Raw genomic sequence first — 27,208 nt, forward strand, 5'->3', positions numbered from 1 at the left:
GAGGGGAGGGGAGGGGGGAGAGGAGGGGAGAGGGGAGAGGAGAAAAGAGAAAAGAAAAAAGAAGGAAGCACTGTCAGTTTTCCTAACTACAGTCCTCAGAGAAGCTGTTTACATCAGCACATGACCATGCGGGGAGGGGCGGACAGGAGTCTATGTCAGGGTTTGCCAAACATCATCAGGGAAGACGTTAGAAATACGCATTTGCAGGCTCTCCCCAATCCTAAGCGTCACTACGGTGTGGGCCCAGCGCCGTGGGCTGCACAAGCCCTGCAGGGGGTCCTCACGGTCCTCAAGTACGAGAGGCGCTCCCCGACTTCATGAGAAATCTGCACTGAGATATGCTTACCAGTAAGTCCTTTAAAAGACACACAGGAATTCTATTATATATATATGTAAGAGAGAGAGGCGTTTTATCCAGTGCCCAGAAAACAAAAAATCAAGCTCTTCAAGTAGCAGGAAGTCTCCACTATAACAAAAATCCCCTTTTCAGACTTGTTTCAACTACTTATTTTGCCCCCTCCCTTTCGGGCCTCTCAAAGGTTGGAGTGCTTTCCATGACACTTTAAAATTTGTATGAATAGGAAGCTGGGGGTATTCACTCCTCATCTGATTTATGACCAAAAATATCAAGCTCTTCATGTTTCAGCCATGGATGTGCTGTGAACTGATCATCGCCTACATCGTGGCTTGGAATGTCACTTCTCCACAGAACCACTGCGGAGTAAGAAACACTGCCTAAAATGCTCTCCACTGACTGTGACAGACACTTACTGACAGGAATAATTAGAGACCTGGCTTGTGCTTTAAAACACACACACGCGCACACACACATACCCCAAATTCCACTGCTAGAGTGCCCAGCATTGCAGAGGCTGGGTTCCTATGTTACCACGGTCACTGTTGCTTGTGGCACAAAAGTGAAAGAGTATTTTTATTTTGAAAAAAGAATAGTAAAAATGACAGGCCTGTTTGAGTACTCTGCGGTTTAAATCCACAATACACAGTCTTCAGCGTTTAAATATACATATGGGACAATTTTGAAGGGGAAAAAAAAAAGCTCATCTGGAGAATGTGTACCCATATTTTGAGTTCCACTTGGATTTTCGGTTAGTTTTTCAAAGTCTTCAGGTCACCCCCAAATTTTAGCATACCAAACTTCTCCCAGCCTCTCGTAATACTTAGTAAGTTCATAATCAGTTCATGTGAATCCAGCAGTAACTATAAAAAGCCAAGTGATGTGAGAAACACTCTCCAATTCCATTTAAAGTCCCAAGAATGCCCAGCTAGGGTAGAATGACATCATTATCTATGACTTATTTTAAGCAACTTTGAGTTTTGAAAACTTTTTTTTTTTTTAACTTTAAAGACAGGACACCCAAATACTCTCAGGCTGAATTATAGATGTATTTTTGGATGTCATTTGATTGACTAATCAAGTAATGTCATGTAATTATTAGCAGAGTTCTTTTTTTTTTTTTTTCCTCCTTCTCTGAGCATCTGTTTGAAATCTGATGCTCCACACCACCACCAACCTGCACTCACTCCACAGCCTCAGGAAGCAGAGAAAGACAAACCCTCATGTAGTCAAACCAGGTCCATGGTATTTTGTTTGTATTGGTATTATTTGTCTTAATACACCTGAGCTGATCTGTTCATGGCTGGCACTCAACCAAACTGAGAAACTAAGATCGGGTATTTCATCCATCAATTGTCAATTATGCAGGGCGCTACGGAGTAAACAGAGCAGGACACTAGCATAAAGCTTGCAAAAATTCATATAACTAAGATATCATCCAATAGAAAGCCTGGAAAGTCTACTGATCACAATGCACGCACTTGCATCGTTCTAAAAGTTTGCAACAACTAGCGAGAAAACATCCCAAGCAGGACAACAGCAAACTTCCTTCATGCAACCCCAAACGGCCATGAATTGAACTTAAAACAGATTTGAAATAGCACCTGCCCACCCCTTCCATACTGGGAACACAGACACCCTATTAAAGAAAGGCCATGTTTTATGGACCCTCTCCTTTTGGCAGCCCCACTAATTAGAGAACAAAGGTCCTGAGATCTAACGGCTTCAGTATCGACCTGCCACATAAACCTCAAAATGAAGGGCCACTTTCATTTCAGGGCCCTCCCTACCTCAGCACCAAACAGAAAAGCACAGCTACTTACGCAGTGGATGCCCAGTCCCCAAAGGTACCCCCATCTGCAAGAAGGTGGTTTTTGTCTGGTCCAGGGGGCCCATGGGCAGCGGCAGCCTTGGGAGATGGGGAGGAAAATGAGTCCAGGCTGCTGGGAGGAGTGTCCTCCTTAGGAAGATTGGGTCGGTCACCTGGGGAGGAGAAAAAGCCATCAACTTTCAAATACTCAGAGGAGGAAAAAAAAAAACCTCCACTAATAACTACATGGTATCACTTGATTAGTCAATCAAATTATATCCAAAATTACATTTACAACGCAGCCTGAGAGTATTTTGGTGCCCTGTCTTTAGGGATTTTGATGTTTTTTATTTTAACCAAAGATGCTTAAAATAAATTATAGATAATACAAAGTGAGGAGTGTTTTCCCCACAAGAAAAAACAATAATCAAAATCAGATCAAACGGAAGATGAAAGCCTTAATGGCGGCCACAGTGACCTCCTGGTCTCTAAGGAGCACAGTCATAAATCACTGATAACCTCGAAAACAATCCAGAGCAGTACACCAGTCCTGCAGGGTCCAGCCTCTCACTTTCTAGTCACACGATGGCCCTTTAAGCCACTGCCAATCACCACCCAGTCATAACAAATTCAACAACTTGAAAGGGACCTTATCTTCTGAGCTGGTGTCTTGGATTACAATTTAATAGCCCGATTTATTAAATCCCGGACACAGAGAAGCTTCCATTTCCCGGTGAACATTAGGGAGGATGTTCTACAAGAACCAGACCCCTGCAGTGACTGCAGGGGATGACTTTAAAGCCAAACGAAAATGCATTTCTTAAATGGGTTGCATGATTTACTCGTTCATGGAGGACCATTTTGTGAAATGCGTTTGTATCATCTGTACACATTATGGGCTTGGGTGGGAAATGCAGAAGGTAGAAAAGCTCAGAAGAGCAGCCGTGTCCCTCGACTGGTCTCCTCACTTTCATGGTACTCCCAGCTGCCATCAACACATCTGAACAGCCCGCACTGAAGCTTGGACCCTTCAGCCAAAGTCACAGTGCCCATTAAATTGTAACTGTTCCGGGGCAGCAACTTTCTATTAAGACAGCACTGCTTTGGCCTTGATTTTATAAATGCCGGGTCACAAGAGTTGCTCAACAAACTGCCGTGGCAGATGACACACAATGTGGAGGGTCACACCCCAGCCACAAACAGCTTCCAGCTGATCAAACCTTCGTATTTCCTCAGTCCCAAGTCCCAGAAATGGAGGGTGTATGAACACCAGGAACAGCGAGGAACGTGCTCTCGGAAAACCATCTTAGATGGATTTCAATTCTGCTAATAATGGAGCACAAGAGCAATCCCGGGCTCTGATGAAGCTCGTTCCCGAGATAGTAATCTTGAAAATTGACTGTATAAAATAATTCTTACTTAACTCTGACCTAGCTTACAACTAAGGCTAAAAGAATCTTAGAAGTGGAGATCTGGAAAAGCAGAATTCAGGCCAGGAGGAATTAGAGGGGGTGGTGATGGCTGGAAGAAGGGACCCCTTATAGAAGCAGCTAGGGGGTTGCATGATCCAGTGCAGAAGATGGCGGTGAGGGAGTTTTCTGAACTTTTTCTTTCCTAAGTGCATGGTCAGGGAGAGAGATACAATGGGGTGAGAGGTGAATGTGATCTCTGTGAGCAGGTCTTCTCCCTGGGCAAAGTCGCTCTATAAAGCCTTGCTCTCTCTCCATTCACAAACACACAGCACAGAAGACCATATGCTTCCTCTTTCAGTGAAGTTCCTTTTTCTACTGCCCTTCACCGCAAACGTATTTAGCTAACTGGAATAATTCAGCCCCAAAAAGAAGGGCTCATTTTCAGGCAAATGAACCCAAACCCACTGATAGATCTCTATGATTTCCTTTGGATTTATTTTCGTCCTGGGATACAGTCCACTTTGAAACAAAGGCTGCCTCTCGCCCTGTGCCTGGATAGCTCAATCCATCCAGTTCTTTCCTGCAAATGAGACCTGGAGCTCCAGCTTTCCAGGACCCTTCTGTGTGTCGTTCAGTCATCTTGGGCAACAACCCCCTTCAAAACTAAGAAGGTCTCCTATGTAACCCCAGCGCGGAGCCTAAAGTAAACTCCTGAACGTTTACCTGCACGACAGCTGCCAATTCAGGGCTTGGCTAGAAGTTGCAAAATATGACCAGCTCTGCAGCAGGACAAGATAACCTCCAGAGTGGGTCACACACTAGCAGCTTCCTGGCTGCAGGAGACTGGATGTTGGCCCTCTGCTCTCTGGGCTGCAGGCCCTGTCTCTGGGGCAGGACCTGACACAGCAAAGCAGCAAGTGAGAGTCTGGGCCCAGCTATTCCCTGACTCACTCCTACAAGGAGAAACGTGTCAATGAGAAGCTGCTTTGGGGAAGTGGAGCCCAAGGGTCTAAGGTTCCTTTCAAAAGATACCTGAAAGGTTCTCACAACCATATACACTAGCTCATCACCACCCCCTCCAATCCTGTCCCTAAGCAGACTGACACAGCACAAATTGTCACTCAACATATTAAATCACGTGCTAGTAAGAGAATTTCTCCCTTACTTCCTGCCAAACAGTGGCAATCTGAGCCCTCAAGTGAAAAGAATATTGATACACAAAGTGATCAAACGAAGAGCTCTCTCAGCCTGCTTTCCATGTGCACATAATTCCTCTCTCTCACTGTTCAAGAATGAGCTTATCTACCTGAGAATCACTGCATTTGAGGAAACACTAATACCAGGCATGTAAAGGTTAGTCTAAAATTTTAGTTCACCAAAATTAAATGACTTCTTTTTAACTAGTAGGAAAATAATAAAGCTTTAAAAAATTCTATGTTTGACAATATCAGGAATAAAGATTTTAAATCCTATGAAACTAATTTGTACTTGAGAACTACAGTCCGACATCCTCGTCATTTTTCACCTTTTATCTCTCCAGAGTGTCACACAAACTCTTTCCCTAGGTGCTACCCTTCAACAGGCATCTCCAGACTCATCACCTGCGAGGAACAGGGTTGATCTGAGTACGTGAACAAAAATGGTGCTGAAGGGCTTTTGTTATGAACAGACTCCAAGATGAGAAACTCACTAGAATACAACTACCACATCTAGAAGAGACAATGACTTCCTCAGAACACCCAGCTTAATTCCCACCTCCTCCATAATCTCTTGCCAACCACCTTTTCTGCTTGTTCTCCTTTCTCACGATGGCAGGCAAGCAGAAGTTTACGTTGCACTGTCAATGCTTTCATGACCTGATTTTAGCTCCCCACCTCCGTTATGCATCTTTTGAGGGTGGAGACCATGTCTCATCTTGGTAATCCGTAGAGAACACAATGCAGTGCCAGGCAAATCAGGAGGCTTCAGGAAATACTGGCTGTGGACTCACTGCCACAGAAAAGATCATGAAATTGAAAAGCCAGTGCCTCTAGGAATTAAGAAGGAAAAAAATCTCAAAGTATTGTTAGAAAATCTGCACGCAGCTTCTGATAATCGTCCTCTCCCCTTTCAAGCCACAAACATCTCTCACCCTCTTTCTTCAATTTATTGAGGTTCTACTTATATACTAAGGCACACTGCAGATGCCAAGTTACAAAGGTGAAGAATCAGCCTCTAACCCAAAGGTGCAGAAGACAGCCAGGTAAAGCCAACACAGCAGAAGGTGGTAGGGTGTCGAGTTTTATACCTCGCTAAGGCGTCTGGATGCATGCTACAGGCATTAGAAAGTTATTGCAGGGATTAAACAAGGAAGTGATACAGATTCAAGAGATATTCAGGTATTACAGTCATCGGACCTCTGTGAATGAAGGTGAAGGTTGAAAGAGGAACCTACCATGACCCTCAAGTTCTTGCTTTAGGTAACCAGGTGAATGTAGAATTATCCACTGAAATAGGGCATGGAAAACAAGGAGCAAGTTGCGTGTGGGAAATAATAAGACCAGCTGTAGACATGTTGGATTCGAGGGGCTAAGAGATCGAGGGGAAGATGTCCAAAGGAGAGCTGGTTATACAGCCCCAGAGCCCTGGAGAAAGATCTGGGATGATTTTATTGAGAGGCATGTGGGTTGAGCTGAAGTCATAGCACTGGATGGAGAGGGCAAAGGAGAAGATACAGAAATGGAAGAGAACCCTGGAGGAACTTCAGTGTAAGGAGCAGCCTTCTCCTTACTGATGGTGGGGTGGTGGTTATTGCTGTTACTATGGTAAACAGAGAGAAGTGTTATCTTACAAGTATTTAGGTTTCCGGCCCAGACATAGATTCGCATAAAGAATGGACCAAAAAAGTATTCACGAGGACATGCCTTTCATGTCAGCTACTGGATTTCACTATTTAGTCTGATTTCTTTATGACCCTGAGTACATGCACATGTGTTTTGTTTTCAGGAAAAGACTAAAGCAATCTTCAATGACTGGCAGAAAACTGAGCAGCAAGAGGGAAAAAGAACTTGATAATTCTACCACAGTTAACAATACACAGGATGTTTATCTACCTATCTATCTATCTATCTATCTATCTATCTATCTATCTATTTATTTATGGCTGCACTGGGTCTTTGTTGCTGTGCACAGGCTTCTCTCTAGTTGTGGCGAGCAGGGGCTATTCTTCATTGCGGTGCACGGGCTTCTCACTGTGGTGGCTTCTCTTGTTGTGGAGCACGGGCTGTAGGTGCGCAGGCTTCAGTAGTTGTGGCACACGGGCTCAGTAGTTGTGGCATGTAGGCTCTAGAGTGCAGGCTCAGTAGTTGTGGCACATGGGCTTAGTTGCTCTGTGGCATGTGGGATCTTCCCGATGAGGTCTTGAACACGTGTCTCCTGCATGGGCAGGGAGACTTAACCACTGCACCACCAGGGGAGCCCTATCTCCTATATTTTAATAAGCTGATCAACTTTTACTCTAGATAGTTGAACTTTCTTGTTCTGATGATAAGTGCTTCTCTCCACTCACCTTCTGCTCATTTCACTTAAACAGAACTGCTGTTGGAGGGAATAAGGCTTAGAGTTTTCCCTCCCATTTCATTCATTTCTTCTTTGTCCATCTCTCAAATAAACTTCCTAACTGTTAAGACGTCAGAGATGGTTCCCCTTGAATCCATTACCTGCTGTTTTCTACTCAGTCTAGAATGTTTGAGTATGAGCTGAAACCACAGGAGGTTTCTGTTATTTGTCAGAGATGAGCTGTCTCCACTCATAAGGCTGGTCCATGCTCCCCTCTCTCAAACATCCTGGCTTATGAATTAGAAGAAAGAAAGAAAAAGAAAGGGGACAGAAGAGAAGAAAGAAAAATGGAAAAAAAGAAAAGAGAGAAGAGAAGAGAAGAGAAGAGAAGAGAAGAGAAGAGAAGAGAAGATCTAATGAATTAAACTTCTGACAAACTCCGCAGTTACATATTTGGTTAAATGGAAGACAAAAGCAGACTCTCTCTGTGGTTCCGCTGGCACAGAAATATGCTTCCCGTCAGAATAATCTTAGATGCTTCTAAATATCAAACAGCTAGTCACTAGGATCAAAGAAAGATTTATTGTTATAAGTGCAGAACAAAGTAACTGCACTTGTAACAACACAGTAACACTTTTACAGTAAAGGCCAATCAGGAAATTTCCAGTCAAGACGGCAATGAAATTTTAAATGGAAACCCACCTCTCCTCTCACATGTGCCCAACAACAGCAATGAAATGACTTTTAAAATAAATTTGCACTTGAAAACTTGTTTCCCATCTCTGTGAAACAGAAACAGAGAGGAAATAGTTTCAGAAGTCAGCGGGAGTACAAGCCAAAAGTCTACCAGCTCCAGGACTCATCCAAACCAGCAGAAACAACAGACATTTAAATCCTGTGGTATCCTTAGGTCAATATACCTACAATACACCAGGCATGGTTCAGGGGTAGAACCAGGCTCCCCATGTGGAACTAGGGGTTGGGAGACACTCACCACACTAAATGGAGGCCAAAAATCTGTGACCAAGTTCCCCACTTGCCTGGAAAGTAGCTTTGATAAGCCCACCCACTCCCCTCCCCGGGATGAGAGTTACGTACAGGAATAATAGCTGGTTCTGAACCAAAGCACCTGGTTCAACCTGGTGAACACAGTGGTCAAGAGCCGGAGAGGGAGTAGAAGAAGGAAGAGAAGGAGGCTCTAAGTCATCCCAACGACAGGTACACACACAAAATCCTCCTTCCTGATGGACTTATACCTACAGTTTCTAAGAACATAAAGAAAGCTAGGATAGTAAACTCAACAACAACAGAAATTCAGCAACTTAGAGATCTGTAACACAAAAGAGAAGTGAAATTGCCAACATTCAGATCCCAGAAAAAGAAGTATATTGAGAGGAAGAGATACTTAAAGAAATAATGACCAATTCCTCAAAATTAAAGAATTTCAAAGACCTCAATCTGAAGGACTCAGAGTACCAAACAGACAAATAAAGAAAATACTGCACTAAGATACCTTATTGCAAAATTTGAGAATATCAAATACAAAGAAAAAAATAAAAAGCATCCTGACAGAAAGAATAGACCATAGTTTTAAAAAAGACCCAGAGTGACCTCAGAGTTCTCAACAGCAAAACTGAATTCAGAACAATATTGAAGTAACATTTTTAAAGTATTGAAGGATAAGAATTTTGAGCACAGAACTGTATATTCAAACTGCCAATCAAATGTGAGAGCGTAACAGTGGTTGAGAGTCTGCCTGCCGATGCAGGGGACACAGGTTCGTGCCCTGGTCCGGGAAGATCCCACGTGCCGCGGAGCGGCTGGGCCCGTGAGCCATGGCCAGTGGGCCTGCACGTCCGGAGACTGTGCTCCGCAACGGGAGAGGCCACAACAGTGAGAGGCCCGCGTACCACAAAAAAAAAAAAAAATCAAACAAAAAAAATGTGAGGGCGTAATAAACGTATTAGACTTTAAAAACACCCAAGGTTTGCCACATAAAGAACTATAATGATTAACACTCCCAAAACACAGTTTTCAAGTATTTAAATAAAAGAAGCAATATGAGATTTTCAATGTCTATCATTGTCTTCTAAAAACTCTAGGACAAAAGAAAAGGGGAAAAAAAATAACCAAAATGATCCAGAGCCTAGAATCTAGAAAATATCAACATAGTGGGGGTGGGTAGCCAAAAAAGGAAATGAGAGTCCATTGGATATTTACCTTATTAGAGATGGAGGCAGAAACATAGTTGAGTTTAAGAAGCCAACAGATAAATAAGCTTACAAATCTCAAAATAAGGCAACCGCCTTAGAAACAAAAACAGGATACACACTATTAGAAACAGCATAACATCTGCTTTTGTAAAGAGAAAGGAGGAAAGAAAACAAAAAGGTATCGAAATTCATTATTAAATAAAAATTATAAAATGACAGAAATCCTAACATAATGGTAATCATAATATACATAAATGGATTAAACTCATCAATTAAAAGACAGTGATTCTCCAAATATATTTTCCAAATCCAATAATACGTTGACTACGAGAAACATGCTTACAACAAAAAGACAAAGCAAGGCTGGAAATTCAAGAAAATAAAGCTATACTAGGCAAATATAAATCAAAGTACACAACGATCTTAATAAACTACATGAGATAAAGAGGGTCATTTTATACTGATAAAAGGACAAGATGATGGAGTAAGAAGATAAGCACCTAATGATACAGCCTCAAGCAATATATAGAACCATAAGGGAAAACAGAAAAATCAACTGTCATTATTGGAGACTTTAACACACTCTTCTCAGACAGTTCTATCAGGCAGGGAGAGAGAGAAATATCTGTAATCAACAATACAAAGCTGCTCTATTGTTTAGATACACACACACCTTGAAATAACAGGATAAATATTCTTCAAAACAAATGTTTTTTTAAGGATTTTTTTTTTTTTTTTGGCCACACCATGAGGCTTGTGAGATCTTAGCTCCCCGATCAAGGGTCGAACCTGGGACCTCAGCAGTGAAAGTGCAGAGTCCTAACCACTGGACCCCCGAAGAATTCTTAAGGAAATGTTTTGAAGGATGGATATTACACATCCTCTCTTCTCGGACCAAAATGACAAAATATTTAGAACTTAATAAACGAAAGGATAGATTTTACCATTTCAATATGCTGGTAAACTAAATATGGTTAAAAAGAAAATCATAATGGAAATTAAGAAAGATTTAGAACTCGACGATAAAGACATTTCATGTCAAAATTTGTGAAACATGGCACAAGAATACCAAAGAAAACTTTATAGCTCTAAAGTATCGATTAGGAAACAAGATTCAGAACATTTTCTATGCCATATTTAAACAGACAATTTCCCTAAATACTGACAGTCAAAGGGTCATCATGACTCTTTAAAGATTCACGTCACATTTCGTCAGGGAAAACTCTCAAAACTAGAATTTACTAAAGTATATTCGATTTCTTTTATATTTTAGTGTGCTCACTCAACAGGGATTACTTGTATACTATAATTAGCGTACACAGGCTGTTCCATAAAGTGAAAAGCTAATATTCTTAACTATTATTTTTATTATCGATTGGTATGTAACACTTTCTGGGGGGAAAAAAAATCTCCAAAATCACAGTGGAAATCGACTAGAAAATGTGACCAGACATATAAAAACTCACTACCTAAGTACAGAGAAATAAATCTCAAGGCTAAACGTGACCTAGTTTACTTTTGAGGGGGGCTTCAGCCAAAACTAGGTAGATTCTTTCCCCAGCAGGGGGCAAAAAAGCTGACGTGGTGACATTTACCCTAGCCCCCTCCTCCCCTTGTGCCTGGATTCATTCTCCTGTCATTCTGCACTCTAATTACCCTCCTTGCATTCTGAATTTTCTATCTTTTAAACAGCGCTGCCCAATAATGTCTTGCTTTGAGTATTTCAATGTCTTCTTTGCCCACTTGGTGTGTCTGTTCTCATGATGCTACACCCAAGGAAGACTCAAGCACCAAAAATTGAGGCTTAATGTCTGAAGCGGAAGAGGGCACAGCACGTAGGGAACTGAGAAAGGCTATCCTCAAGGAGAACATGTCTGGGTACAAGTCACAGTAGTAGACAGACTGATAGCTGTGGGAATGGAAGTGATGGGAAGAGGCTGAAATGGGAAGAGGATGATGAAATGCCACAGGAAGAGGAGAGGTTTGTTTGTTTTGCTAACTTATATAAGCCTGTTCAAAATATAACCTTTGAACTAAGCAGAAAATATTCAGGCTGCCCTAGTTTCCACCATGTGGCAGATATTATGACATCAATAAAATCTCCTTCGAGCCATAGTGGTCTTTCTTCCTAAGGTCACCCAGGACACACAGCATACTGAAAAGGAGAAGGGTGCCTACCATCAATAACAGTACTCCCAAACTCATTTCAAAGACACTCTGATGTAATTTCTACTCTGCTAAAAGAAAGTCTGAATTGCTATATTTCATCATGTCAAAAGCTAGTTTCTAATACTGCACTGACTAGTGTAAATTAGAGTAAACCAAAATTTATGTTTTCCCTCCCCCCTGCTCAATATGCAATTGGACTTGACGTTGTATATAAAACCTGATGCGGGGCTTCCCTGGTGGCGCAGTGGTTGAGGGTCCGCCTGCCGATGCAGGGGACACGGGTTTGTGCCCCGGTCCGGGAAGATCCCACATGCCGCGGAGCGGCTGGGCCCGTGAGCCATGGCCACTGAGCCTGCGCGTCCGGAGCCTGTGCTCCGCAACGGGAGAGGCCACAACAGTGAGAGGCCCACGTACAGCAAAAAAAAAAAAAAAAAAAAAACCTGATGCGGAACAATAAATATGGAAGTGACCTCTATAAATAAAGCTAAATCTGTCTAGGAGCTGGTGAGACGCTTCAACATATGAAACAGTAGAAGGAAAACATTCCCCCACCAATGTTCATAAGGCCAACATAACAGATGGGATGGGTGCCAACAGTGGCATCTTAAGGTTGATAGAGATCAAAGGACATAGCCACCATCCATTCTTTAATGACCCTGTGTACAGGAAAAGTAGCATGGACTAAGCGGTGCTGGTCCCTGAAATGCAGTTAATACAGGTCAAAGTATACTACTTCACTCATGAGAAATGAGACATCATAGAACTGTCATACTGCATTGGAACACTAACCCATCTAGGAGAGCATTCTACTTTTAACAAGGACACTCAAGAACACTTGAGTCATACATAGCCTCACTCTTCCTACCTAAGTCTTAGAAGTACATCACAATGTCTTCTTGCTTTCAAATTACTGGGTGCGACTGTTGCAGTCAATGAAACGTTCAAGGGCTCCAAGGCTAAGTAAAGGAGCATGCCTTCCACAACAGCTTAACACTCACTACTGCTCCAAAGGGAGGATTACAGTTCGGTCCAGTGTTTTGTTTTTGCATCTGGTCCTTAGCGCTAGCATCCCCATATTTACTGATGTGCAGATACCAGTGTGACCAGATACCCAAATTTATTGAGACTGAGGAAAACAGGAAAAGGCTACATTCCAACAACATAGAAAGACAGCCTGTCCTGCCTAGCTGGATTACCTAAGACTAGTTTTGTCCAAGTAGTCCACTCTTTGGCTAGTTTAAAAAAAAAAAAAAAAAGTGAACAGGCCTGTTTCTTCATAGCATACTTAGATACTCACCCAGAACCTCACGGAGTCCTATGAGCTTCTCGAACTAGAAGCTGCAGTATACACACGGAATGACTAGTGCACAACAGAGCAGTCTGTGAGCAGCATGGCTGAGAAGGGTCAGGATCAGATCCCAAACCCCATTAACACCTAACCAGCCAAAGAAAACCCAGCACTGCCTTCAGAGCTTCCCATACGCTTAGTCTACTTCAACTAAAATGGCCAAGGAATTGAGAGAATTTGCATTATGAGGCACTAGCAATAGTGGCATTATACGGATAAGATCTACAGAGAGAAAAAGAAGTCACCCCCCCCCCAAAAAAGGAATCCAATGCAAGACAAAAAGTAAAGCCGATATATTTTTCAGGCCAGATATTTATTCTTATCCTTCTAAAAACGTAAGCCAAAAGAGTTATATCATATTATCTTGTACACTAGTTTGTACGTACACACACACACACACACACACACACAGGCAATTCCTTTCTTTAATTAGAAAAATAAAGATAGGTTAGGAGACTCAAAGTTTGACTTTATAATTGAACTTTTAAAATTGCTAATGTAATTGGGTATCTTTCTTTAAAAAAACCAAATCCAATCCTCCTATTCAAAGGGAATTCTTCTTTGCTGTCCACAGAGCAGTAGGTAATAAATGACTATTAAGAGAAAACAGTTTAGATTCTTTGATCAGAAAATCTTCCATTAGGGAAACAAAGGGGAGGGGGGTATAAGAAATTAACCCTGCCAACTGCCCATTAAGGAAAGAACGCTAATTGTATTTCTCAGCAGTGAAAGGTGCACTGAGAGACCAGTTATAATTGCCAAGTGGAAGGAAAGGTTCGTAAAGTCCCACTGACCCCAATTCTCAGTTCTGCTGCAAGTTAAAGCAATGTCATGCTGGGGGCGGTAGGGCAAGATGTCCCAGTTCCTCTCATTTCATTTGGCCTCACCAAACAAGACAAACCATAATGGGAACCATGATAAAGCTAATTAACATGCAGGTTAATGACAGTCAGTGGCTAGCTAAGAATAATTCCCTTGGGTAATATAATTTCTTTATCTGAAATCATGTCTAGGAAAGGGAAATGTGACTCTCAATGAAATAACCTCCCACTCCCAGTCCAAAAAGTCCAAAAAACAAAAGTACACATAGATATGCATCCCCCCCAGAAAACTGAATAAGAGAGAAGTCAACTCCTAAACTACAAGTTAAACTGTCACAGTAAGGCGTGAAAAGATGTGATGAAATTGCCATACAATTATAAAGCAGATTTTATTTTCTACTGTCTGAAGATAATAAAAATTAAGCAAAACGCTTGCCTGAAAAGCTACCGAATGGCTAAGACATGGCAAAAGTGTATGCTAGGAAACGCTGATGAGGGAATCGGCTGTGTTCTAATCGCATGACATAAAACACAGACCCCATTATAACGTTACAGCAGTAGCTAACAGGCATTACGTTACAACTCCAGGAACCACCTCTGCTACTTACAAGGTCAATGGAAGGCTGTAGCAATTCAATTACAAAGTGAATAAGACCAGTTCGGCTGCGATGTCAACAGAAGTCAAAGCAAATTGCTTTACTCTGTAAAGCAGAGAGCATTTTTATATCATAATCACAGTCCAGAGGCATTATTTACAGACTGAGATTTCTGCCTATATAAACAAAACATATAACCACCATCTACGATTATCCTTAGGAACCGAAAAGTAATCAGATACTGAATCAAGCTGTCTTGCATAAACTTCTGAGGAAGCCTGACATTTTGACAGCTCAGGAAATTTAGAGCAGTGTGTTCAGAACACACTCCAGTCCAGCTGAGAAAGGAGGGTTGTTGGACTCCTAGCTACTTACCTATCCTCCTCCCCCATCACATCATTCTTTTCACCTGAACAATGTACATTATTATCAATTGTCAGTTTAAGGTAGCAACTGATAAACTTATTATAAGCTGGACAAAAATAACCAAACACAAAAGACTAAGTACATTTTCTTGGAAAGTATACCATATAAGAAAATATATTTGAAGCCCTCTATTTTACACATCAGACCTTCTGGAAAATCTAAGCTAAAATCGAGTATTCACTAAATATTGGGTGGTGTACAGCCATTAACTCATTTGTTCTTGGCAAAAGCCATGGGGAAGTTTACTGACCCAAACTCATGAGGCTTCAAAGGGGAATTTGCCTAGGTCATATAAGACAGTAAGAAGAGAACGGGGATTTAAATCCAGGTTAGGTTAAATCCAAATGTAACCACAAGTAATTCTACCACTCAATAAAACTCTTTGTGGCCTAAGTATTTCCAGTGATAGTGATCCCCAAAATGCTAGGACAATGTGACTTTGAGAGCAGCCCGGGTAGAAGGTGAAAGATGCATTAAATCCAACAGCAAAACACTAAGCAGTGACAGCTCCCCATTCTCAATGTACTGCCAATGAAATTTCTCCAGGTCAACTCATGCTAGCGGGACTCCGTATGCTTTCTTCTTGGGCTCCGCTTCACTCTTTGTACTTCAAAATCTTCAACTTACACCCAGCACGCCAAATAACAAGCACAACTTGCATCAGTTTTAGGCTGAAACTTTTGTAACTTAAATACACATACTCATATGCATGATGCATGTGTATATATGTACACGTATATATGTGTATATACGTACATGGATATAACAAGGAAAAAGAAATACAGATATGTTTAAAGAAGAAAATCATCATTCTCTCACTTCCTAAGGAAAACCACTGTCATAACTGATTACTATTATTCCGGATTTATTTCTATGCTTACACACTTATTCACATAGTTTTCCCTTTAGAAGTGAGGCTATTCTGAAATTCTGTTTTATAACTTACTTTAGTCACTCAAAATCACACCATGTATATTATTTCTGTGGACACATTTCTGTGATCCTTGGAAGGCTAGAAGCCTGTGTGTGATGACTGAGGACCTGTACCACCTGCTTATGTCTGGCTGTAGAACAAGGCCTTTAGGAGCACACCCACACAACGGAACACACAGAATACTACACAGCAGTGAAAAAGGAGAGGGCACTCTTTGTGTTGATATGAAAACAATACCGGCTATAAAGTTCTTTAAAATATGGTGCACAACTAGCTTTTGAGCACACAGGGGACATATAAAAATCTATATTCATCTCTGCTTATATGTACATGAAGGATTCTAGAAGGAAAAATAAGAAACTATAGGTTGAACCAAGTCAAACTGCTGCTATTCAATCAGTTTTGACATAGACAAACAGCAGAGCAGTTTCATGTGATACGACCCTCCGAATAACAGTGGCCAGCAATCCAATTTGGAATTTTAACTTTGAAAGGATTTAAGAAACTATAGGTTGAAATGACACGTAAGTGAAAAAACATCTGAAATTGCCGATATTAGATAACTTTGGAACTGAGAGCTGGCCCTCTGACATGGCTCAATCTATTAATAGCAGCGGTTACAGATTTGGTTTGCAGGGACTGAGTTGGTGGGATTGAATGGAGACTTTTCACCTTACTGCAACTACCGTAAGACCAGATATTTGTTCATTTAGGTAAATGGGTATATATATCACGATAAAATAAATATAATACTGAAATAAAATGATTGCTTTTCCTTCTCCCTGCCCATAAAAATGAGCGACCCCTTTCTCTTAGAGGACCCATTTTTGTTACAGTGTATTGTGTCCCAGGTTTAAATCCATCCTCATCTCTGGCCCTTTCTTCTCCTTCATCTCCTTCATCAAAACCATCACTCTGATTCCTTTACAACAAAACTGGCCACTGTTTTTAATAGAAAAACTAAGAGTCACTCTTAAAATTAAAAAAGAATAAATCTATGTATTGTTTGAAAGGCACATGACATCTCTGAAAAGACTGGCCATGGAAAACTCCGGAGAAGAGAAGACCATTTGCTGAGGCGCTTGGGTTTGCACTTGAGAAGAGTGGTAAGGAGCCCAGACTGTGGAATGGGACTGGTTAATCCTGGCTTTGTCACTCACTAGCCGGGAGACTCAGGTGAGCTACTGACCTTCTCTGAGCCTCAGTTTCCCCAATTATAAAATACGGATAATAATACTACCGATAGGATTGTTATGAGGATTACCTAAGTTTAACAAATATTGCTAACAACGGTAGCCGGCACATAGTATGGTATCTGTTAACTGTGTACTATTATTACCCTCCAAATTTTGTATCCTGTTCTCACATTAACTATTAAAATTTTTAAGAAAAAGAGCCCACCTTTAAAATAACTAAGATAATAACCAGAGACTTCAAGAGCCACTATTTCTATTCTGACCCAAAGAGAAAAATAAAACCACAGCCATCATCACAATTCAAGCTCAAAGACTCATGCTGCCGAGTTCAGAGAACAAATATTAGTACATGCAAAATGTCAGCCGTATAATTCACCATAATAGGCTTGAAGATTTTTTTTTCCACCCAAGGTTGACACTGGACTCCTTCTAAATACCGCCTAGAAGACACACAAGAATGCCATGCCAAGCAGAGTGAGCATTTAGAAGGAGCCAGGCTGCAAAGTTGCAACCCAGAGTTCATAAAAGTCAAGGAGACACAACTAGTTACAGGAGTAGCCTCCACAGTTGACTCAATCTCACGTCATTTCTTTTTCCTCAACAGCTGGGAAGGATTCAGTAAGTACAAATAAACTGACCACAGGTTTGTTTGGTTATATTAATTGTAGACAGCAGTCTTATCTCCTGGTAATTTTTATCAGGGTCCATAGGAGTTTTCTGAGTAATAACAATTGCTTGGAGTTGGCCACACTGAGATAATACCTTCCCCTTCAAGATTTCTCCTCATCTTCCTAGCTACCAAAGGAAACGTTTCAAATCAGTCCCTCCTGACAGCCTTAAAAATTCTATTTCATTCAGGATAAACAATACTTCAGCTGGTTTGAAAAGATGTTTCTTAGACAGCCCGGCTACCTCCTACGTTGTAAGTGTTTCAAAGAGGGCTATAAAGAGAGTGACAGCTGCTTGAATTCAGAACTAGAAATTAAAATAAAAGCTATTAGAAGTGAAGAAAAAACCCACACCACAGGGAGACAAGCTTTAAAGAATTTTTCTCTCTTCTATTCTAGTTACCTGCCATGAACTTTTTTAAGGCGTTAAATAAGACTTTTTTCTTCCCCCTCCAGAGAGAGGGGGAAATGTTCATCCCACACAAGAGCATAGTTAAGATTATAGAGGAAGTCATATAAAGAAGGTGCCTCGTGCTTTGTCATTAACATTAGGGGAGGTGAGCTTCGAGGAAGCGTCTGGGGAGACGCCGGTGCAGGAGAAGCAGCGGGCATGATCTATGGGCAGGTCACAACTCAATCACAGCCCTGACATTTCTGGCTGCCTCTTCCAACCCATTGATCTCATCATGGTAAAAGTGAGAAATAATCTGTCGACACAGCCTGTCACTGGATTCAAGCCCGGTCTTAGATTTAACTTCACAACACAGTAATTCCATGCCAAAGAATCATGACTTTGCTCAGAGGAGGTGGTAAGATGGCTCGGCCTTTGGAAAGTTATTATCCAGAATCTACCCGTGAAGCATCATGCAAAAAAATGGTAAGAATCGAGAGAAGATTACCAAGCATAAGACAGAGATCTGCTTGCAGCCGGTTACTTGGGTTGATTATTAATCTCTGCAAGCTGATCAGATATGTCTATAAGGAAATGTCAATAGCTGCAGAAGGTCTCTGAAAATCCACATCAACAATGGTTTTACAGTGATCCTTCTCTCACATAAGTGTCCTGATACAATCTGAGGGAGGACGGGGTAGTAACAATTCACTTACGAAAGCATGCTTTCATGAAGGTCATTTCTTTTTCTTTTTTTTTTTTAATTGGAGCACAGTTGATTAACAACGTTCTGTTAGTTTCAGGTGTACAGCAAAGTGGTTCAGTTATACATACACATGTATTTATTCTTTTTCAAATTCTTTTCCCATTTAGGTTATTACAGAATATTGAGCACAGTTGTCTGTGATATACAGTAGGTCCTTGTTGGTTATCTATTTTAAGTATAGCAGTGTGTACATGTCAATCCCAAATGCCCGATCTACCCCTCTAAAGATACTCTCTTGGGAACTGAGATTGGAGAGTGCATAGTTGCCGTGAGTCAGCTCTCCATCCTTGACTTCTACAGAAATAAACATCTTTGAGTATGGTGGGGGCCGCCCATCCTTTACATAAGCCTGTGACTGAATGGATATAAGTCTGCGAGGTAAAGGAGGAGAAAACTGAGCTCTACATTGTTCATAATTATGAGACTAATCTTTCTCTAAGAAGACATAACATTTCAGTTATTACTTAACATTTCTCTGTCCACTGGCTTTCCACATACACTATTTATACCAAACCTATTTTCTAAACAAGTTACATATAACAATATGTATTGAAGACACTAACAAGATGAGATGATTTCTTCCTTTTGATGGAAAGATGGTCTAAAGATATGTATTAAAAAAAAGCCTCAGGACAAAACTAAGACATAAACACAAGGAAAAGATTTACCTATGAGCCTACAATGTGGCTGATGACATCTGTGTTGATTAGCTGCCTTCATTCTCCACACCTGGACAGTGGAGAAGTACCAACAACTTGCTTTCACATTTCTACCAGATAATCCATTTTATTTTCAATTCCTAGTGCTCACTCAAGCCCACATCAACCTAAGCTTAAATGACTTAACCAGCCTTTTACCATGGCCTTCTTGACTCCTACAAGACAGATCTGTCCCACCCTGATTTTACAGACTGATGTATATCAGGATACGTTCTTTCTTTAAGAAAAGAGGAAAATGGTCCTGCTTTATTGTTAACCCATCTCCCCTTCGACAGTTGTATTTTCACTTTTTTGCTTATAAAGCTCTGCATCCTCGTCATGTTCTCTACCACACTGTAGGGCTACAATAATACATGTTCAACAAAATGTGCTTCAGTTAGCACGCCCGGGATCCAAGTGGGAAAGTGCCAACCTAACGATACCCAAAGTAAGAACTACCCTGAAGTAATATTAAATCCTGCCAATTGACTTGCAAGATGATTTTGTTTTTGACTCTTTATAAGTCATATCTTTTCTGTTGTCTAAATAAACAAACTGCTATACCATGTACAAAAGAGGACAGGCAAAGAATACCTAATTACCAAAGAAGATACAAATAAAACTAGTCCTGTGAATGTCTAGTTGTGCTTAAAATTAGAGCTAGCATAAAGGAAGAATGGGAGAGCTTAGTCAAAATTCAGATGATAATCCTCTTCTCACTCACCAAACCTTCTTTTAAAATGTTTCTTCTGCCTTGAAGAGAAAATATCAAAGAATATACCTCATACAGCCTCATGAACTTTCCTTGTATATGGGGACAAACACAACAGTCTCTCTTTATATAAAAAGGTACTAAGGGTCCGGGACCCAGCCCTGTCCACCGGACACTGCACCCGCAGCCACGTTCCCACCACAAGAGGGCACATGCAGCCCACACAGGGGATACTCCCTGAATGCCTGGCTCTGGTGGCCAGTCAGGAATGCACTTCTGAGCCCCACAAGGCATCTCCTAAATAAGGCCATTCCTTCAATTCTGGGAGAGATAGCTGATTTACCTAATACATAGAAACAAACACAAAATGAGGCAAGATGAGGAGACAAGGGAATATGTTCCAACAAAAGAAAAAGACAGAGCCTCAGAAAAAGAACAAAAGGAAACAAAGAAAAGCAATCTACCTGTCACAGAGTTCAAATTAATAGTCATAAAGGTACTCACTGAACTTGGGAGAAGAAGAGATGAACACAGGGAGAACTTCAACAAAGAGACAGAAAGATAGAAGCAAGTACTAAACAGAAGTTATAACTGAACTGAAAAATACACTACATGGGCTCACCAGCAGACTAGACGAGGCAGGAGGATGAATGAGCAAACTGGAAGAGAAAACAACAGGACTCACCCAGACGGCAGCAAAAAGAAAACAAAAATTAAGTGAAGACACCTTAAGGGACCTTTGAGACAACATCAAGAAGAAGAATATTTATATTACAGGGGTCCCAGAAGGAGAAGAGGGAGAGAAAGGGCCAGAAAACTTATTTGAAGAAATAGTGGCTGTAAACTTCCCTAATCTGTGGAAGGAAAGAGACATCCAGGTCCAGGAAGCCCAAAGAGTTCCAAGCAAGATGAAACCAAAAAGACACACACCAAGACATGTTATAATTAAAATGGTAAAAGTTAAGGATAAAGAGACAATCCTAAAAGCAGCAAAAGAAAAACAACTTGTTACATACAAGAAAAACCCCATAAGGCTATCAGCAAATTTTTCAGCAGAAACTTTACAGTCCAGAAGGGAGTGACACAACATATTCAAAGTGCTGAAAGGAAAAACTTCCAACCAAGAATTCTGTACCCACAAAGTTATCATTCAGAATTGAAGGAGAGATTAAGAGTTTCCCAGATGAGCTAAAGCTAAAGGAGTTTATCACCACTAAACCAGCCCTACAAGAAATGCTAAAGTGACTTCTTTAAGCTGAAAAGAAATGGCACTAATTAATAATGAGAAAACACATAAAAGTAAAAACATCACTGGAAAAGGTAAATATATAATACAGGTAGTGAAACCACTTAAAATGCAAACATGAAGGTTAAAAGACAAAAGTAGTAAACTTAGTTACTAAAATTAAAGTAATTAGTTAAAAGATGCACAAAATGACATGTAAAATGTGTCATCAAAGGTATATGTGATGGGGGGAGTAAAAAGATAAATTTGGACACATTCCAAAGCTTTAAGAGGTTACCAATTTAAAATGGGCTACTATTTACATAAGATGTTATATGTAAACCTCATTGAAACAACAGGGAAAAAAACTTGCAGTAAACACACAAAAGAAAATGACGAAGGAATGTAAGCGTAACACACACACACGTGCGCACGCAAAAAACCCACCAAGACACAAAGGAAGCAAGAAAGAGAAGAAAGGAACAGAGAAGAACTACAAAAACAGCCAGGAAACAATTAACATAATGGCAATAAGTACATACCTGTTAATAATTACTTTAAATGTAAATAGACTAAATTTGCCCATCAAAGGCAGAATGGCTGAATGGAGAGAGACTCACTTCAGAAGAAAGGGTACACAGAGATTCAAAGTGAAGGGACTTAAAAAGACATTCCATGCAAATGGAAATAAAAGAAAGCTGGAGAAACTACACTCATATCAGACAAAATGGATTTTAAAACAAAGACTGTAATAAAAGACAAAGAAGGGCATTACATAATGATAAAGGGGTCAATCCAGCAAGAAGATATAAGATTTATAAATGTATATGCACCCAGCAGAGGAGCACCAAGGTATAGGAAAGCAAATATTAATGGACATAAAGAGATATTAAAGGCAATACAATAATAGTGGGGGACTTTAACACCTCACTTATATCAATGGATAGATCATCCAGACAGAAAATCAATATGGAAACACTGAATTTAAACAACACATCAGACCAAATGGACTTAATAGATATATACAAATACAGAATATTCCATCCAAAAGCAGAATACACACTCTTTTCAAGTGCATATGGAACATTCTCCAAGATAGATTACATGTTAGGTCACTAGACAAGTCTCAAGAAGACTGAAATCATACCAAGCGTTTTCTCCAACCACAATGGTATGAAACTAGAAATCGATCACAAGAAACAAAAGGAAAAACCACAAAAACATGGAGATAAGCCAACATGCTACTGAGCAACCAATGGCTCACTGAAGAAATCAAAGGAGAAATAAAAAAATACCAAGAGATAAATAAAAACAGAAATACAACATGCCAAAATCAACAAGATGTAGCAAAGAAAGTTCATAGCAATACAGGCCTACCTCAAGAAACAAGAAAAACTCCAGTAACTTCACACCTAAAGGAACTGAAAAAAGAAGAACAAAGTCGTCCAAAATTAGTAGAAGGAAGGAAATAATCAAGAGTGGAAATAAATGAAAGAGATTAAAAAAACAATAGAAAAGATCAATGAAACTACGATCTGGTTCTTTGAAAACACAAAATTGACAAGACTTTAGCTAGACTCACCAAGGGAAAAACGAGGGCTCAACTAAATAAAATCAGAGATCAAAGACGGGAAGTGAGAACCAGAGAAATACAAAGAATCATAAGAAACTACTACAGACAATTACAAGCTAACAAATTGGACAACCTAGAAGAAGTGCATCAATTTCTAGAAACACACAACTGAATCATGAAGAAATAGAAAATCTGAATAGACCAATTACTAGTAAGGAGGTTGAAACAGTAATCCAAAAATCTCCCAACCAACAAAAGCCCAGGCAGATGGCTTCACTGGTGAATTCTACAAAACACTCAAAGATTTAATACCTATTCTTCTCAAACTCTTCCAAAAAAACTGAAGAGGAGAGAAATCTTCCAAACACATTTTATGAAGCCAGCATTACCCTGATGCCAAAACCAAACAAGAACACCACAAAAAAAGAAAATTATAAGCCAATATCCTTGATGAACATAGATGAAAAAAATCCTCAACAAAATATTAGTAAACGAAATCCAGTGATACATTAAATACATTAAGAGGATCTTACATCATGATCAAGTGGGATTTATTCCAGGGATGTAAGATTGGTTCAACATCCATAAATCAATCAACATGATACATCACATCAAAAAAATTAAGGATAAAAACCATATGATCATCTCAACAGATGCCAAAAAAGCATTTCACAAAATTCAAAACTCTCAACAAAGTTGGTATAGAGGGCATGTACCTTTACATAATTGAGGCCATATATGACAAACCCACAGCTAACATCATATCCTAACAGTGAAAAGCTAAAAGCTTGTCCTATAAGATCAGGAAAAAGACAAGGATGCCCACTCTCGCCTTACTTTTATTCAACATAGTACTGAAAGTCCTAGCCACAACAATTAGGTAAGAAAAAGAAATAAAAGACATCCAAACCAGAAAGGAAGAAGTAAAACTGTCACTACCCACAGAGGACATGATACCATACAGAGAAAACCCTAAAGCCTCCAGCAAAAAAAAAGTTAGAATAAATGAATTCATTAAAGTTGCAGGATACAAAATCAATATACAGAAATCTGTGGCATTTATATATACTAATAGCAAACTACCATAAACAGAAACTAAGAAAATAATCCCATTTACAATTGCAACAAAAAGAACGAAATACCTGGAAATCAATTTAACCAAGGAGATGAAAGACCTGTATACTGAAAATTATAAGGCACTGGAAAGAAACTGAAGAAAACACAAATATATGGAAAGATATTCCATGCTCATGGATTAGAAGAATTTATATTGCCAAAATATCCGTGCTCTCTACAGATTCAATGAAATCCCTAACAAAATGCCAATGGCATATTTCACAGAAGCAGAACAAATGACTCTAAAAATTGTATGGAACCACAGAAGACCCCAAATGGCCAAAACAATCTTGAGAAAGAACAACAAAGCTGGAGGTATTACACTCCTTGTCTTGCAACTATACTACAAAGCTACAGTAATCTAAACAGTGTGGTACTGGAACAAAAACAGACACACAGATCAACAGAACAGAGAGTCCAGAAATAAACCTTCACATACACGGACAATTAAATTATGACAAAGGAGTAAATAACATACAATGGAGAAATGACAGTGTCTTCAATAAACAGCATCGGGAAAACTGGACAGCAATATGCAAAAGAATGAAACTAGACCACTATCTTACACCACACACAAAAATCAACTCAAAGTGGATTAAACATTTTAATGTAAGAGTTGAAACCATAAAATTCCTAGAAGAAAACAGAGGTGGTAACATCACTGACATCGGTCTTGGCTACGTTTTTGTGGATCTGACTTCAAAGGCATGGGAAACAAAAGGAAAAATAAACAAATGAGACTACATCAAACTAAAAGCTTCTGCACAGCGAAGGAAACGATCAACTAAATGAAAAGGTAACCTACTGAATGGGAGATGATATTAGCAAATCACATATCCAATAAGGCATTAATATCTAAAAATATCAAAATACATAAAGAACTCATACAACTTAACAACAAAAGCAAAAATAAATAAATAAAACAACCCAACTGAAAAATGGTCAGAGGATGTGAACAGATGTTTTCCAAAAGAACACAGAGAGATGGCCAAAAGACTCATGAAAAGGTGTTCAATATCATCCATTGTTAGGAAAATGCAAATCAAAACCACAATGAGCTATCACCTCATACCTGTTAGAATGGCTATTAACAAAGACAATAAAATAACAAATGCTGGAGAGGATGTGGAGAAAAGGGAACCCTAGTACACCGTTTCTGGAAATGTAACTTGGTGCAGCCACTAGGGAAAACAGTATGGAGGTTCCTCAAAGAGTTAAGAAGAGAACTACCATATGACCCAGCTATTCCTCTTCTGGGTATTTATCCAAAGAACACAAAAACATTAATTCAAAAAGACACATGCACCCCAATTTTCATTGCAGCATTATTTACAATAGTCAAGATATGGAAACAACGTTAAGTGTCCATCAATAGATGAATATATATATATATATATGTGTACCATACATATTGCATATGTATGTATGCAACTCAGCCATGACAAAGAATGAAATCTTGATATTTGTGACAGCACAGATGGACATTGGAGGTATTCTGCTATATGAAGTATGTCAGAGAGAGAAAGACAAACACCATATGATTTCACTCACATCTGAAATCTTAAACAAATGAACAAAACAAAACAAACACATAGATACAGAGAACAGATTAGTGGTTACCAGAGAGGAAGAGGGTTGGGGAGTGGGTGAAAGGGGTAAACGGAGTCAAGTGTATGGTGATGGATGATAACTAGACCTCTGGCGGTGATCACTGTGTAGTGTACACAGATGTCAAATTATAATGCTGTACACCTGAAATTTATATAATTAAAAAAAGAGGTAGGAAGGACATAAATTTGGAGTGGGCAGGTATAAACAAAAACAAAACAAACACTAAAATTTTTTAGAGTTACTTTACTACCACTTCTAAGGAAATAAAAACACAAAGATAACCTGTGGACGAAATAAAAGGAAGCCTTTGATTTTTTCATCTTCTTCTTAGCACTTAGCAGCCTACCTCATATTTTGCTATTTCCCAACAACTGACATAGTCAAATCTACTCAGCTTTGAGGTTTGTGAGACTATAAATGCTATATGAAAATGAACGATATGGCTTCTACAAAATAATAAAAAGAATTTCAGAAAAAATTTAACAGCTGCTCTATTTAAAGGAATCTAGCTAGATAATATATCCATTTCAGTTCATCTTAATCATCAACAGAGATCTTTAAGCAAGTAACTAGAATTCTAAAGTCTTCTGCAAATAACAAGTTTAATGCCATTAAATCACATGTTAAAAAGGAAAATAAATGAGCATTGCGTATGGCTAAATGTGCCAATGCCAATTAAAGCCTTTGTTAAAGTAAAGATACTAAGTGTCTTTAATTAAACTTGGGGGGCGGGGTTGAAAAACGATGTCTAACAGCGGAGGGTGTCTCTCCTATTTCACACCAGCTAAGCTAGGATTCTCCCCTTCTAGGTCTATCCTACTTCAGCTCATGCTAACAGGCTTGCTGACTGCTAATAACGACTTTCTGATCTGCCTAATGCTGAACTGAAACCAATTCTGAGTGTTTTCCAGGGTTGCCTGTTGGGTCCATCGCATGGTTTCATACCTTACTCAATGCAGAAGAAATAACATACCACAAAACCACTTCACTCAAATACCAAATCTGTGACCAAATCATACAGCTGAGGAAACTCTCCAGTCATTCACACTAGTTCCTTGAATCTTGGCAAATAATCTACCTAAATTTAAACAAAAATAATTTGTCCTGGATTTTATTAAGTCAAATTTAACTTGTACTGCAGTGAATAAATGGGGGGAGGGTAAAGGTGGAAACACACTTGCATTTAAACCTTCTATCGGACTCATAATAAACTAAAAAATTTGGAAAAATCATCAACCAAAGTTGGCTAATAATGCATACCTTAACCAAAACTAGATAAACATGGGAAGTGACTCAACTACCATCAATAAGAAAAAATACATAAAAAGCTTAAACTTTTGAAAATTTCAAAGAGAGTTGACAATTAGATGACTCGGGCTACTGAAAAACAAATATTTAAGTCTTGGTGATAAGAAGAGATTTTTTTTTTTTTTTGAAAGGGTAGAGCTTTCAATGTGCTAAGTAATTATCAACAACATAGCCTTTTAATATCCTTTCCCTGTATGCTTCCTTTCTAAAGCATTTTCACCACCTCTTCATTTATTTATTTTTTTAGAATATGCAAAACATGGATCCCACTTTGTTCTCCCTGAAATAATTCTTTTTCACACAACTTGAGTTTCACTAAAGCT

General features: G+C 39.6%; 1 protein-coding gene across 5 annotated transcripts in view; it reads right to left on the reverse strand.

Moving 5' to 3' along the window:
- ARHGAP10 (Rho GTPase activating protein 10) overlaps positions 1 to 27,208 on the reverse strand; it is a 321,959-nt gene that overhangs the window by 24,210 nt on the left and 270,541 nt on the right. For 4 of the 5 annotated variants that reach the window (XM_024736121.1, XM_024736122.1, XM_024736120.1 and 1 more), the window contains one exon: positions 2,179 to 2,338. The exons of the other annotated variant lie outside the window; for it this stretch is intronic. In XM_024736121.1, the coding sequence (XP_024591889.1) occupies positions 2,179 to 2,338 (160 nt within the window). The remainder of the gene's footprint in view (positions 1 to 2,178; positions 2,339 to 27,208) is intronic. 5 annotated transcript variants of the gene reach the window in all.

This window comes from Neophocaena asiaeorientalis, unplaced genomic scaffold, assembly GCF_003031525.2.
Source record: "Neophocaena asiaeorientalis asiaeorientalis breed wild unplaced genomic scaffold, Neophocaena_asiaeorientalis_V1.1 scaffold7, whole genome shotgun sequence".
NCBI lineage: Eukaryota > Metazoa > Chordata > Mammalia > Artiodactyla > Phocoenidae > Neophocaena > Neophocaena asiaeorientalis.